This window comes from Ilyonectria robusta, assembly GCF_021365365.1.
Source record: "Ilyonectria robusta strain PMI_751 chromosome Unknown BGZ61scaffold_13, whole genome shotgun sequence".
NCBI lineage: Eukaryota > Fungi > Ascomycota > Sordariomycetes > Hypocreales > Nectriaceae > Ilyonectria > Ilyonectria robusta.
In genome coordinates this window covers 992781-1005329 of record NW_025764447.1, presented here as the reverse complement: position 1 = coordinate 1005329, position 12549 = coordinate 992781, and the positions used below count along the sequence as shown (strand labels likewise).

The 12549-nt window shown below is 50.8% G+C and overlaps 3 protein-coding genes across 3 annotated transcripts; 2 read left to right on the top strand and 1 right to left on the bottom strand.

The window, feature by feature from the left end:
• Positions 1 to 188: 188 nt before the first annotated feature.
• Positions 189 to 3420, top strand: BGZ61DRAFT_479642 (uncharacterized protein; the record flags this gene model as incomplete). The annotated part of the gene is made up of 20 exons (XM_046249121.1): positions 189 to 669; positions 756 to 1028; positions 1204 to 1224; positions 1290 to 1305; positions 1388 to 1406; positions 1479 to 1508; positions 1812 to 1867; positions 1921 to 2026; positions 2112 to 2177; positions 2314 to 2334; positions 2393 to 2413; positions 2475 to 2495; positions 2567 to 2587; positions 2650 to 2670; positions 2741 to 2761; positions 2814 to 2831; positions 2894 to 2914; positions 2972 to 2995; positions 3046 to 3063; positions 3355 to 3420. 20 exons carry the CDS (start codon positions 189 to 191, stop codon positions 3418 to 3420), a joined length of 1341 nt encoding a protein of 446 aa, XP_046102925.1.
• Positions 3421 to 4941: 1521 nt separating this feature from the next.
• On the bottom strand, positions 4942 to 5475 carry BGZ61DRAFT_548387 (uncharacterized protein; the record flags this gene model as incomplete). Its single annotated transcript, XM_046255393.1, has 1 exon — positions 4942 to 5475. A coding segment is annotated over one exon (534 nt), but the record flags the coding sequence as incomplete, so codon positions are not given.
• Positions 5476 to 7184: 1709 nt separating this feature from the next.
• BGZ61DRAFT_282220 (uncharacterized protein) lies at positions 7185 to 7811 on the top strand (the record flags this gene model as incomplete). The annotated part of the gene is made up of 1 exon (XM_046238470.1): positions 7185 to 7811. A coding segment is annotated over one exon (627 nt), but the record flags the coding sequence as incomplete, so codon positions are not given.
• Positions 7812 to 12549: the final 4738 nt, after the last annotated feature.

Genomic DNA, 12549 nt, shown 5'->3' with positions numbered 1-12549 from the left:
TGCAGGCCTGCGGCCTGCGCCTAAAAGGGGTCGCTGTCTTTGTTAGTCACACCTGGATCTCGTTCAGCACCTTTAAAAACGGTGGATTGGTATATAAAACAATTGTCTGGGACTTGGAGGGGGACTGCTAAGTATATAAAGCGTAACCTGGTCCTAGCCCACCATGCGAAAACTTGGTGCAATGCATCATGAAGAATCTCTCACTGGCCCTCCAGGCCAGATTCGCCTTCGGGAAGTTTGAGTGGGGACATGCGTCGTCGTCTCGGCGGCCTTATCAGATCGCCCAGCTTGGCGCGGCCGAAGGGCACAACAGTCTTGGTAGTGGGATGATGGCGATAGGAGGCGGCAGACACCCACTCGATGCCCTTCTTGCCAAAGCCGCATTTGTCGCACCCCGTGTGCGCCCACGGTCCTGCCGCTTCAGTGGCTCTCTTGAGGCTACCCAGGCTCACAAGACCAAAGGTTGTGGGCATTCTGAGAACGGTTGTCGAGGACAGAGCGCGTGCGGAAGTGCTGTAATGTTGGTGTGTCCCATCGCGTTGAGCCCGTCCCAGGAACGAGCGATTGGAAGAGCGCCCAAGGTCGCTTGTTGCAGCATGCTTCAGCGATCCATACCCCGCAAGCAACAGAGAACTGATGTCTCGTGGATATGGAAATCACCCATGGGATGTACTTCTCTACAGTCCATTCAACAAGGCGAAATAGGCAGGGAACAGTGTGCATAGTCTCCAACAAGAGATTGTAATGTGTCATAGTGTCAATTGAAGACATTTTTCGGCATCTCAAACCAACAGCTTTGGGCGAACCAGTAACACCTCAGTTAGACCGAATGCAGCCTGCATCTGAGTCCTGGGGCGTGTCACGTGGGTCCCTCAAAGCCGCAACTTCCAAGAGGTGGCTCGGCTCTCCGGAGCCGGAGGCCGGGCATGAGAGGCCAGTGCTGAAGCGCATGGACCACCTCGTGGACCAGGTGAACTCGACTTCTCTCGTCCTTCTCTCTCCCAACGCAAGCAATCCATCACGTCTCGGTAAGCCCCTCCCCCCTCTTGTGAAAACCGGACTCCAAGCCGAAGGGCGAGACTCTTTGGGTCAAGTACTGACGGCAAGGGTCCCGGAAGCTAGATTGTTATACTACCAGGCAAGTATTGTCCCGTCCCAACCCATTTCTGTTGCATCCGTGGCGTCTCTGACACTTCTGAGTAGTTTTCGACTTTTCGCCCATCCGTGAGTGCAGACCTGGCACTACCTGTATGAAAGCGATAACTAACTTGGCGCCATGACTGGGATAGATTCTCTCTCTAATCAGTAAGTAAGAAGTCCGAGCCCAGTCGATATCCATCGTTCGTGTATGGATTGGAGAACTGACTTGGTGGCATGGCCTTGACAGAATTCTGTTCTTTGAACCTGTGAGTCGACAACCAAACTCCGCTTCGCGTCAATCATCGCGCATGAATTTGACGACTAACAATACTGAACAGCTTGAGCCCCCCTTTTTTTTTTCGTCGCCTGTAAGTAGTGAACCAAACTCCAATCGTCGATGATTTGTGCAGGATTGGGCCGCTGACTGGACACCATCACTAGACAGACGTTCAAATCGTTGTGAGCTCCCATCTCATACTCATGTGGATGGACAAGACCCAGCTAACACGTCCTTTCTTCCTGTGCAGGCAACATGGCTCGCAAGGTCAGTTTTCTCTACGAAATTACTTTGGCATTTTCTGCGCTGTTTGAAGCTGACTTCTTTCAAGGGTGCCCGCATTTCCGTGAGAACACCTTCCTTGACCAACATCCAAGCTTTGATATTATACTAGGGCCGTATACTGATACTCTGCCTCCTGGATAGTCCCAGCAGCCGGCCATTCGTGGCGTGAGTTCCCATCGCATGTTTCAAACACGATATACCATTGACCAACTCCACAGAATCGTCAATCTTCCAGAGCTAGTCTCTCAGTGTCCAGCGGGATTGTTGTTTACTAACATCTTGAAGGGTGGAAGAGTTCCCTCTGGCCGACGGGGCCAGCGTGTCGTAGGTGTTCATCAACTTTCCACATTTTCAGAAGCGAAAAGCACAGTACACTCCCAGACAGTGTCTAACATATCCGCGATGATAGGCCAGTGAGACCATGGCTGTCGTGGTCTCGGGGGCTCCGGCCTCCGAGGCCAAACCCAATCCGGTGGTAAGTTTCGCCACTCCTTGGATGTCATCTTCTCTAACATTATTGTTCTTTATATATAGCCTGGCACCAAGGAGGTTGGTTGACTAATTTCCCCTATCCGTCGCTTATGATTGTTTAACAAATTTTGCATCTTCAGTTTCTGGCAGAAAAGCTGGAGGTAAGTTCTGACTCTTCCATGGAACTTGTGTGAACTAGAATTGCTTACATAGTTGTAGAAAAAGGTGGAGTTGGCGGCCGTAAGCGAAGCAACTATTCTGCATGAGGGTAACGTTGCACTGACTAATGATTCTTTATTAGCACTACGCCAAGCAACGAGACGTAAGTGACTGAGACACCATGAGTGTCTGCCCTTACGCGATGAACTGGAGCTAAGTTACGTATCATTGCAGCACTTCGGCAAACTTGCCGATGTAAGTCGCTCTCCTCCCCCGATCCTAGACACTTGTTTCACAGGCTAATTCGCTGATTTTAGAAAACTCTGAACGAGATTGTCGTGAGTATACGCTTTGATGTATGCGCCACTTGTCATGCATGAAGATTCTGACGCTCGACACAATGAATAGGATCTCCAAGAAGAGATTGCCGTAAGTTTTTTATTACCTTTCAGATATTCATAGGTTCTGACCGATTTCCTAGGCCGCTCCCGCCATGGCCGTAAGTACCAAACTCACTGATTTAGACTGTCCGTGAAGGTTCTAATTGATATCTTTTCACAGGATGGCAAGGCCAAAATTCTGGTGAGTCTGCTACTTCCAATATCAAAAATAGATCATTGCTTACTCGATTGTCAACAGTCTCTTGCCAAGGAGCTTGCGGAGGTATGTGACTACTCGGCCCTTTGCTCAAGTGATATTCTGACAGTACATAGAAACGTGTCAAGGAGAAGGTTCGCATGTCTTGCTCGCGACAGTGGAAAACAATTGACAGGTGAACTAGGAGGCTGCTGCTACTACTCCTGCCGAATGAGGTCAGTATTTCGCCTTCCAGTTTCATTCTTTATGTCAGCTAATTAGTTGGGGTGAAAAGTCTGTGGATACCAAGTGAGCATTGTTCATTCTCACTACTTTGGACAGATGACACTAACGTCTCACCTGCTAGCAAACTCATCTGCCATGATCCGCTGGTAAATTCTCTTGTCTTTACTTGTGATTCCTGGCATATGCTAACATGTTCCCAGCGGAACACTTTGGGGAATCGAGAGTTCGTTTGCTGGTTTGCCCCATTCATCAAAAGATCACGCTAACCTCAGGCAGATCATTTATGTAACTACCAAGAGTAGTGCGCGTCGGCAGCGCTCTCCAATGAGAGTGGATTATCGCCTGGCATTATTGCTTACATACTGATGGTGAATTCGATGCAACCATGGATAATGCGCTCACCCAGCTTCTAGGCCACAAACATATCTTTTTGGACAAGAAATGTCACTAACCGCTTCAAGTAGGTTCCCTGTTTACGCAGTGAACTAGACGGCCTTGCTGACCTGACAAAAGCTACGAATAACCTTCCAAGATGCTAGATGTCAATACCTGCCAGCCAGGATATGAAGACGAGTATGTGAACAAATGCCATCCGATGGTGCTGGCCGGTATGCTGACGATAGAGTGACCACCCAGCCTTTAGGGCCCAGCACCCGCTTGCGCCCCGCGAAAAAGTCTGCAGGAAAATTCAGTCGCACGAGTACACAATGAAGCGATGGGTTATTCCTGGTAATGGAAGACGGGAGAATTCTCGGGATAGCATACAGTTGCTAGAGTAGTGTGGGAGAGGTAGGGGGGCATGAGGCTACTGAGGACATGGTTCAGATCTAGGTCAGTCTGTGCCAGAGAGTCGAAGGTTGGGAAGTCAGGCGGGTATAAGACTGGACGGTATGGGACAAATGGAATGTTGAGATGGGAAGGAATGGGACAGGCAGAACCAGCGCTATGCGTTCAGTGTCTCCGCAGAGGGACTAGGTCAAGGTTCTACGAGCAAAGCAGGAAGATGGCAGTGGTCTTGGCTGGAATCAAGTCCCACGTTAGTTTCAATCAAGCATCATGATTATATCAGTAGTTGGTCTGGCAAACAGGTAGCACCCCGCGCGCCACCACCCGCGGCTGCCCAGTGTCGTCTATGGAGGCTTAGCAAGCTTGGGGGGACTGGGTCACCATCAAGAGTGAAGGGCCCCGGGACAGGTGGTGTCATCAAACCCTGACGTGGAAACTGAGCGGGTGCGCGTTTCGACCTGTCGACAGGGTGGTGGAGGCATGAGATACCGGGGACTTGATTGGCGGATCAAAGGGCAAAGTAGGCTCGAAGTTTGCGACTCGGTAGCTCGTACTGTCGGAAGTATATGTCGGCTGCACAACCCTGTTAGAGAGGTGTTTCATTCGGGACATGTCACCTTGCAATCAAACCTGAGTACTCACATCTGATATTTCGGCGTGCACATTGCGTACGTCTCTGCACTGGCTCTGGCCACGGAGGCCAGGTTCCCAGGCAACACCGCGTGGAGGTTGCAGAGTCCGATTTTGTTGCCCGTCCGACTACACGATACTGGGGCTCTAAACCACACAGTTCATGGTAACCGCAAGCGGCCGTCGAACTGGGAATCACGTCTTGCGTGAGACCCAAGTACCAACCCCAAAGTCGAGCGACAAGCATACCAGTCTCCCGGCAGCGAGCTTTCCACCAGATGGCAGGTCAGACCGAGACATCAGCATTCGCATCAGTCTCTCTCCCGGAGCGCGCGTACTTCAGCATGGCAACGCAAGGGTCAACGACGAAATCACTCATCGTGTGGGATGATATCCCACTTCCCTGGCTCGTACGGTTCTGGGGGGGGGGACGTTTCCGCTACTGTCAACCTATTCGCGACTGCTTTTAAAGCACTGGTTGTAGCTGAGATCGAAGAGTGTGTCGGTATGGCTTTGTTGTGTTGGTCCCAGCCACGGACGTAGCTTGCGAACCACCAGTCGATCATGTTCGAGAATAGGTGAAACCTATCATTCGTCAACCGACCACTGCGATGATCCCGTTGGATCCTCCGTCTGCAGTCTTCGCCCGCTTCGTACAGACTCCGCCAATTAACAGTATTGTCTGCGTTGAGGTGGTCTTCGATGCGGGGAGGAGGGTGGTGGCATAACACGTTTCGGTCGGTACTCGTCCTCAGAGCTTGGAGATAGTTCCCAAAGTCCAATTCGGCTAGGGTGCACAGGGTCTGACAACGGTCAAAACAAGGAGTGTCTGGCGCCGAAGTGATGTCCTCGCCGTTGGCTCTCCAGTCCTTCACCAAGGCGAACTCTGCGGTGAGGTTGGCCAGGATGTCATCGCATCTCGAGCCCGAAGACTTTTGGAGGCAGCGCGTTGCCGACTCGCTTTCCCAAGCTTGATTCTAGCTAAGATTTGGGTCAGCTAGTTGAAGCCCTTTGGCTACGCGCGTTCTTTGCTGGGCAATGGCCTCTCCGTTTTTCCCCTTTACCGTGGTGCAGAGATGAGCCGCCCAATCACCAATGTCCAGGTAGTACTTGGCCTCGTGCAGCTCCTCTTGGGACGCATTGAGCCTTTCCCTGGTGCGACGAATCGTTTTCTTGCTGCGACGTAGCTTGTTCTGACAACGACGATGCGACTGCTGGGACTTGCGAAGTTTGCGAAGGACCTTGCAAGCGAACTCAACTGGGGTAACATCCGGCTTGGGGCGTCGTCGGAGCTTCGCAGCATTCTTCAATGCCTCCCTGACCAGTTTCTTGTTGGACGCTGGTTTGTCGCTCATCGCCTGGAGCTCTTCGATGAGACTCTCAAGACGGGAGGAGAGACGGGGGGAGCGATCGGAGGACGAAGAACCTGACATATTAGCCATGGTAACTGTAACAAGGTGGGGTCAAGCCTTGAGATTGTGAATCGTTTGAGATAACTGAATGATATCAAGTTGGAAAGTTTTGAGCGTTGGAATAGCTTTGTTGGGATTTTGGTTATCTTTGAAACGATGCGGTTAACTTGATGGCTGGGTTGATGGTGGAGGGACTGAGTCGTGGCATTGTCGTCGAGGCATTGTCGTCGAGGCCAGTCACGTGGGCCTGGGCGATGCACCTTCCTCCCGTCGCCAGGTCGAAACCTACGCACACCCACTCAGTTTCCATGCCAGGGCCTGAGGACATCAGTTGTCCTGGGGCCCTTCACTGTTGATGGTGGCCCACTCCTCCCCAAGCTTGCTAAGCCTCCATCGATGTCACCCGACTGGGCAGCCGCGGGTGGTGGCGCGCTGCCTGCTCCCTGTTTGCCAGACCAACTACTGGTATGGTCATGATGCTTGATGGAACCAACACGGGCCTTGATTTCAGTTAAGACTACAGGCTTAGCAGAAGTCGTCTTGAAATAAATATAAAATAAAATAAGAATAAACAACAAAAGATATATAAAAGTACTTGCCCTCATCCATAATCTTTACCTTGACCCTGATATCGGCGATAAATCATACCCTAATACGAACTGGCACATTGGATGAACGACTTTCGGCTGCAAACTTCGTGCATCTTACTTGAGACCTTTACCCAATTTCTCTACCGACACACTGGCAACCACAATAGGAACTCAAGCATCAATACCCATACTTCTTGGCCCAACGCCTAGGTAGCCATTGAAAGGCGTCATTTCATCTCACATAGGCCGTTTCCATATCAACGAGACGTGAGTTCTCTTGTTGCTTGCAGCGTGCAAAGGCCCCATGGCAAGTGCCCTAACTGAGTGCGGATGTGCAGCAAGATTGTGACGTCTCGGCATCACTCCCCTTCAACTGGGACCCATGCCTCTCGAGCCCACAAGGTATGCCCAAACACAAATCCCTTGCGTTACTCAGCGCAAACTCAATCATCCAGGTCTCCCCGCCCCTCCGCTCCAACAAGGTAAGGTCGGCGAATAAGTATTTATCCCACTGCCCTCGCCCTTTGCCGTCCATTCAACTTTCACTCCTCGACAATACCCTTCCAAACTTTCTCGCTCGCGTGTCACAAAATCTTCCACGGCCCTCCTCACACACTCCTGAGTCCTTCGGTCCTTCAGCCATACAAAATGGCGGCCTCGACCTTCCATTCGTTCTGCGAGCTGCCATTCGAGCTGCGAGAGCAAATATGGACTCTCGCTCTGCGCCCTGATCGGCCGTCAGCTCACTGTTTTACCATATTCAACGCCCAAAAAGCGGAGGAGTTATCCGCTTTGCAAAGCTATGCTATGCATCACAAGGTCCCGGAATATTGCGACTTAGCGGCACCTCGCAGTAACAAGTCGGACATTAAAACAATTTCATGGACCGTGTCCAATCCTTCAATCTATTTGACCGATAGCGGCATGTGGACAGCGTGCAAGGAATCTAGAGACATCATGGAGAAGCGATTTGACACGCGCACTTGGAGGGCCAATCGCCCAAAGGACCCTGCTGACTACCGCTGGGACTTTCAGGATCCACGACATGACACTCCAGCGACGGGAATCTTTACGTCAAACGGCGAGACGCAATGCTTTACGGTTATTCCAAAAAGAGATCTCTTCTGTCTCCAGCCATATAACTTCAGCACAGTTACATGGTCTTCTATTTCGGTCTCCGCACAGTTGTTTTCCTATTGCCATGGGTTCCAGCTCAAACACATTGCTATCGAGTTCGACCCAAAGCACGACTACCATGTGCCACCCTTTCCTACAGCCCCGCAACCGATGCCTGAGGAAGACTATTACATTCACGGTGAATTCAGCAAAAAAGTCACTGACTGTTTCGAGGAAGCCGCTTTTTCTGTATCTCCTGAGCTCCGCATATGGCTCATCGACCCCCGTTTAAAGCGGAGGCCTGAGGTCCCGTTCGAAGAAGACAAACGCCATGTCTTCTACAACAGCTCTGGAAGATATGTTGAAGTCGCCGATTACGATAAGGGCTGGTACTCTACATGGGATAGCATTGAATTTGGGTGGGGCTGGGCTTGCTTACCGGACCTCCGTGACTACTTGAACGAGTTTCTCGAAAAGAACAGGTACGACCTCTGCTGTAGTAACTTTGGCGTTTTAGCCTATGAGCCATTTGATTGAAGTTGGATTGGGCAAATTCTGGCCTTGTGGGTTTTGCGTCCAAGATAGGATCGTGCTTTGGCTAGCTATTCAGTTACAAGATAATTCGACATTCAGAAAGGACGAGGACGCTTCTAGATCCCATTGCGACTAAACTGAGGTGCATTGTCATTTAATTTCTCGCCAAGGTCACCAAAAGTACCTCAGCGTCTTTTGCAGGACGGCTCAAGTGAAGAGAGTTGTTTGATGTGGCTGTTTGATGCTGGAATTTGGGATTGGGTGGCCGTACGCATCAATGTGAGATTAGAGATCCAAAAGCCACCACAGTTCGGCCCCTTAACTGCCTTCATTTAGACCCTAAGGCCGTCTCACCGGAGTCAGTGACCGCAATGACGAATCTGACAACAGCGCCCTGAATCCTCTCGCCACCGTACAGGAGCTGCGGGATCGAACCGTGCACTGGTTGCCACTTCAGCACATGAGTGAGGAACCGTCAGCCACTCGCTCAGGTGGATGACCTTGACTATCCCAAGATGCTAAGAGCAACTCGTTCATTACCCATGCCCTGATTCTCCAAATCTTGGATGGGGTCTTCCAGGATCCTTGACGATGGATGGTGGAAGGTCATCGGGAAACCCGAGAGGATATTCCAGGGAAGAGTCACAGCCGTCATCATGCATTAAGATGATAGAAGTGATTCAGTGAACGAATATAAAAATGATAGAGCGGCCATTTGCCGTCGCTGGGCCCAAAAACACGCACGAAAAGGGTGACGCGCCACGAGCACTCCAGAGGAAGTACCCGTAGCCACCTTTGCTTCGCTGCTCCGCTTCGGCCGTCTTGTGTCTCTAAAGGGTTGACATGGTAGTGACATTTCTCTTAGACACCCAGAAGTTTGCTGGCCCTGCGGCTATTGTGTTCACTTGGTGCACGAGATTGATGTTTCTCCAGTCCGGCAAGCTTCAGTGCCGGATGCAATCCATTGTGTTCCTACTATTGGTTCGTAAATCTCATGCATCTACGGGTAGATAACACCAGTGATGTTTCTTCGCTTATGACAGTGTGTTCAATAACCTTAGCATCAAGAATGCTGTATACGGAGTACCGGGCGACCTACTGCTGCGGTGCGAATAAGTCACATTGGGGCGAATGAGCATACCCGTTGGCATTCGGGACAATGTTGGCAGGTGGTTTGCCCACAATCAACCCCAGTAAACATTTATTCTAAAATCCTGGATCCTTAAATCTCATAACAATCACTCTCCCAGACGAACAGCCGAGTACCACAGTAGATCCGTAGACTTCTGAGCGCATACCGCGAAATGGAGGAGGCAGCCAAAGTATTTGAGCACCCCGCCATAATATCCAAGAGCCATCCGGACTAATCGAAACATCATCGAGACATTTGAAAAGTGGTCTAGTAGCCACCTGACTGGACGGAGCAGTGTCGCGAAGAGTGATGGGGCTCTGGTCAGTAAGAATGTTTGGCTCCGAAAGGTCAAATTGAAGGCGTGAAGTCCAAGTGTCTCGGATGTCCTGAACTCGGACGCCGTCCTCGATGCGCCAGACCCGGAGCGTCGTACTGTCTGGAGCTGAGGCCACGAGTGTACTATCAGACGAAAAATGGACTGGAGTTCTCCGGGGGTGGCCCTTTAGCATTTTTAAATACGTTCCATCCTTAGTACGCCAGATCCGCATCGTGTCATCGACTGAAACCGAGGCTAAGAGTGTACTATCAGGCGAAAAGAATGCCGATACGGCGTTGATAGGCACCTCTAGATCTTGCACACAGGCGCCACTCTCGCTGAGCCACAGTCGGACCCTCCTATCACCTGAAGTTGAGGCAATTTGTCTACCATCGGGTGAAAAGACGACTGAATATACCCCAGACTTGTGACCCTCGAGATTTTGCATGGCACCATCGTCAGTGCGCCAGATTCGGACTGTCTTATCTTGCGCAGCCGATGCTACAGACATACTATCAGGCGCAAAGGCTAATGATGATATTTTGCCAATATGGCCGATGAGCTCCTGCATACAGGCACCGTCATTGCTGCGCCAAATCCGGATCGTCCTATCGTCAGATGAAGCTATAAGTGTGCCATTAGGCGAAAAGGCCACTTCAGTCACCCTGGTTATATGGCCCTTAAGCTCCTGCACACAGACACCATCGTCACTGCGCCAGATCCGGATCGTCTTATCGCTTGAACCTGACGCTATGAGTGTACCATCAGGCGAAAAGGTCACTGAATCTATCCAGTCTGCATGACCCTTAGGCTTCTGCACACTGGCGCTGTCATCGAAGCTCCAGATCCGGACTGTGGAATCTTCCGAAGCCGAGACTAAGAATGTGCCGTCAGGCGAAAAGGCCACCGAGGTCATTGCACTGCCGCTCTTGAGCTCTTGTATGCAGGTGCCATCCTTGCTGCGCAAGACACGGACTGTCTCATCGCTCGAAGTCGTAGCTAAGAGTGTGCCATCAGGCGAAAAGGCCACTGAAGTCACCCGGGCTTCATAGCCCTTCAGCTCCTGCACACAGACGCCATCTGTGCTGCGCCAGACGCGGACTGTCTCATCGCTCGAAGCCGTAGCTAAGAGTGTGCCATCAGGCGAAAATGTCACTGAATTTATCCAGTTAGAATGGCCCTTCAGTTCCCGCAAACATGTTCCATCTTCGGTGCGCCAGATCCGGATTGTCTCATCACCTGAGGCCGAGGCTATAAGCAAGCCATCAGGCGAAAAGGCCACTGATCTTATCCAGTCCGTATGGCCCTTCAGCTCCTGCACACAGGCGCCATCCTTGCTGCGCCACATCCGGACTGTCCTATCATCTGAAGCCGTGGCTAAGAGCATGCCATCGGGCGAAAAAGCCACTGAACTGACCGCATTATCATGGCCCTTGAGTGTTTGAACACAAACTCCATCATCACAGCGCCAGATCCGGACTGTCATATCGTCTGAAGCCGAGGCCAGGAGTGTACCATCGGGCGAAAAAGCCACTGAAGTCGTCGTGGAATCGTGACCCCTGAGCTCCTGCACACAGGCTCCATCGTCGCTGCGCCAGATACGAACCGTCTCATCATTTGAGGCCGAAGCTATGAGGGTACCATCAGGCGAAAATGTCACTGATTTTACCATTTCCTCGTGGCCTTCTAAGATCTGCTGACATTGGTCCCAATCGTCCTCCGGTTCTGGCCTAAGAGTCATCCACTCAGGGATCTGATTTTCAAAGACTTGTCGTACCAGACTGTTCTTCGGCGCAAAGGCAAGGATGGAAGAGTAGATCTGAAGCGGTGCAGAGTCCATTGTCGATAAATTCGCCAGAGCCATTCGTAAAGCGTCTTGCAAAAAGGCACCTAGCTTTTCACTCCCCTCTGGCTTTGAAGAGTTAGTTTATTTGTAACGTTACTATTTAATGACCACTTACATTTAGAACTGATGGCAAAGCCTTGAGAATCTTCAAGCCTTCTGAAGCCCTTCCCATAAGTCCCAATGCCTCCAGCCAATGCAGAATATGGCTCAACAGAAACTCATAGACCTCGCTGCTGTCATCAAGAAGTTGCGATGCTTGTTGTATGTGATATACCCAGTAAAGACATGAATATTGCAATTCTGGCGGCATGGATGAGTCTGCAGCTTGAGTCGCAACAGACAAGCGTCGTTTTCCCGGTCTCCCAAGGCGGCAAATGTCTGTCCGCAAGTGCTCATTCATAACTCGCAGGCAATTTATAGCCATCTTCTTATGAGTGTCTCGTTCATCCACCCAAAACGGGTTCTTTTCCCGTTTCTCAGGATCCACTAGAAACTCGCGGAAGGATAGATGTAGCAGTCTCACGGGAGACTCAGGTGACATGGGAATACTTAGGACTGAATGAAGCATGTCTAGTTGGCTATAGACTGCATCTTTCGACACCTTGAGAATTCGGGCAAGCGCGGATGTTGACAGGGGACTTTCTAAAATGACAATAGGGCCGACGATGTCTCGAAATTGCCGTAGCGTAAATTCCTTGTCTTCTCCATCCAATCCATCAATGAGGTTGGCCAAAATTGGTAGATAGGTTGCATCCAGCTTGGATTTCTGGCTCCTAGTTTGTAATTGTAGCACAGTTTGGAGCTTTTCGCTCGGACTCCGGCCACCTCTTCGATCGGCGAGGAAGCGACACACTGTCGCAGCAAATATGAAGAGCGGAATGGCCATCTTGATAAGAATTTGCATCTGTTCCGTTCCAGGCCAATCGGTTGGGAGCTGCCGGTCAGCGGATACAGATGAATTGAACTCTTTGTTGATTTTAATGAGCTCATATTCCAAGAAGGCGGCAATGTCGTGCTCAATAATGTCGTGTGG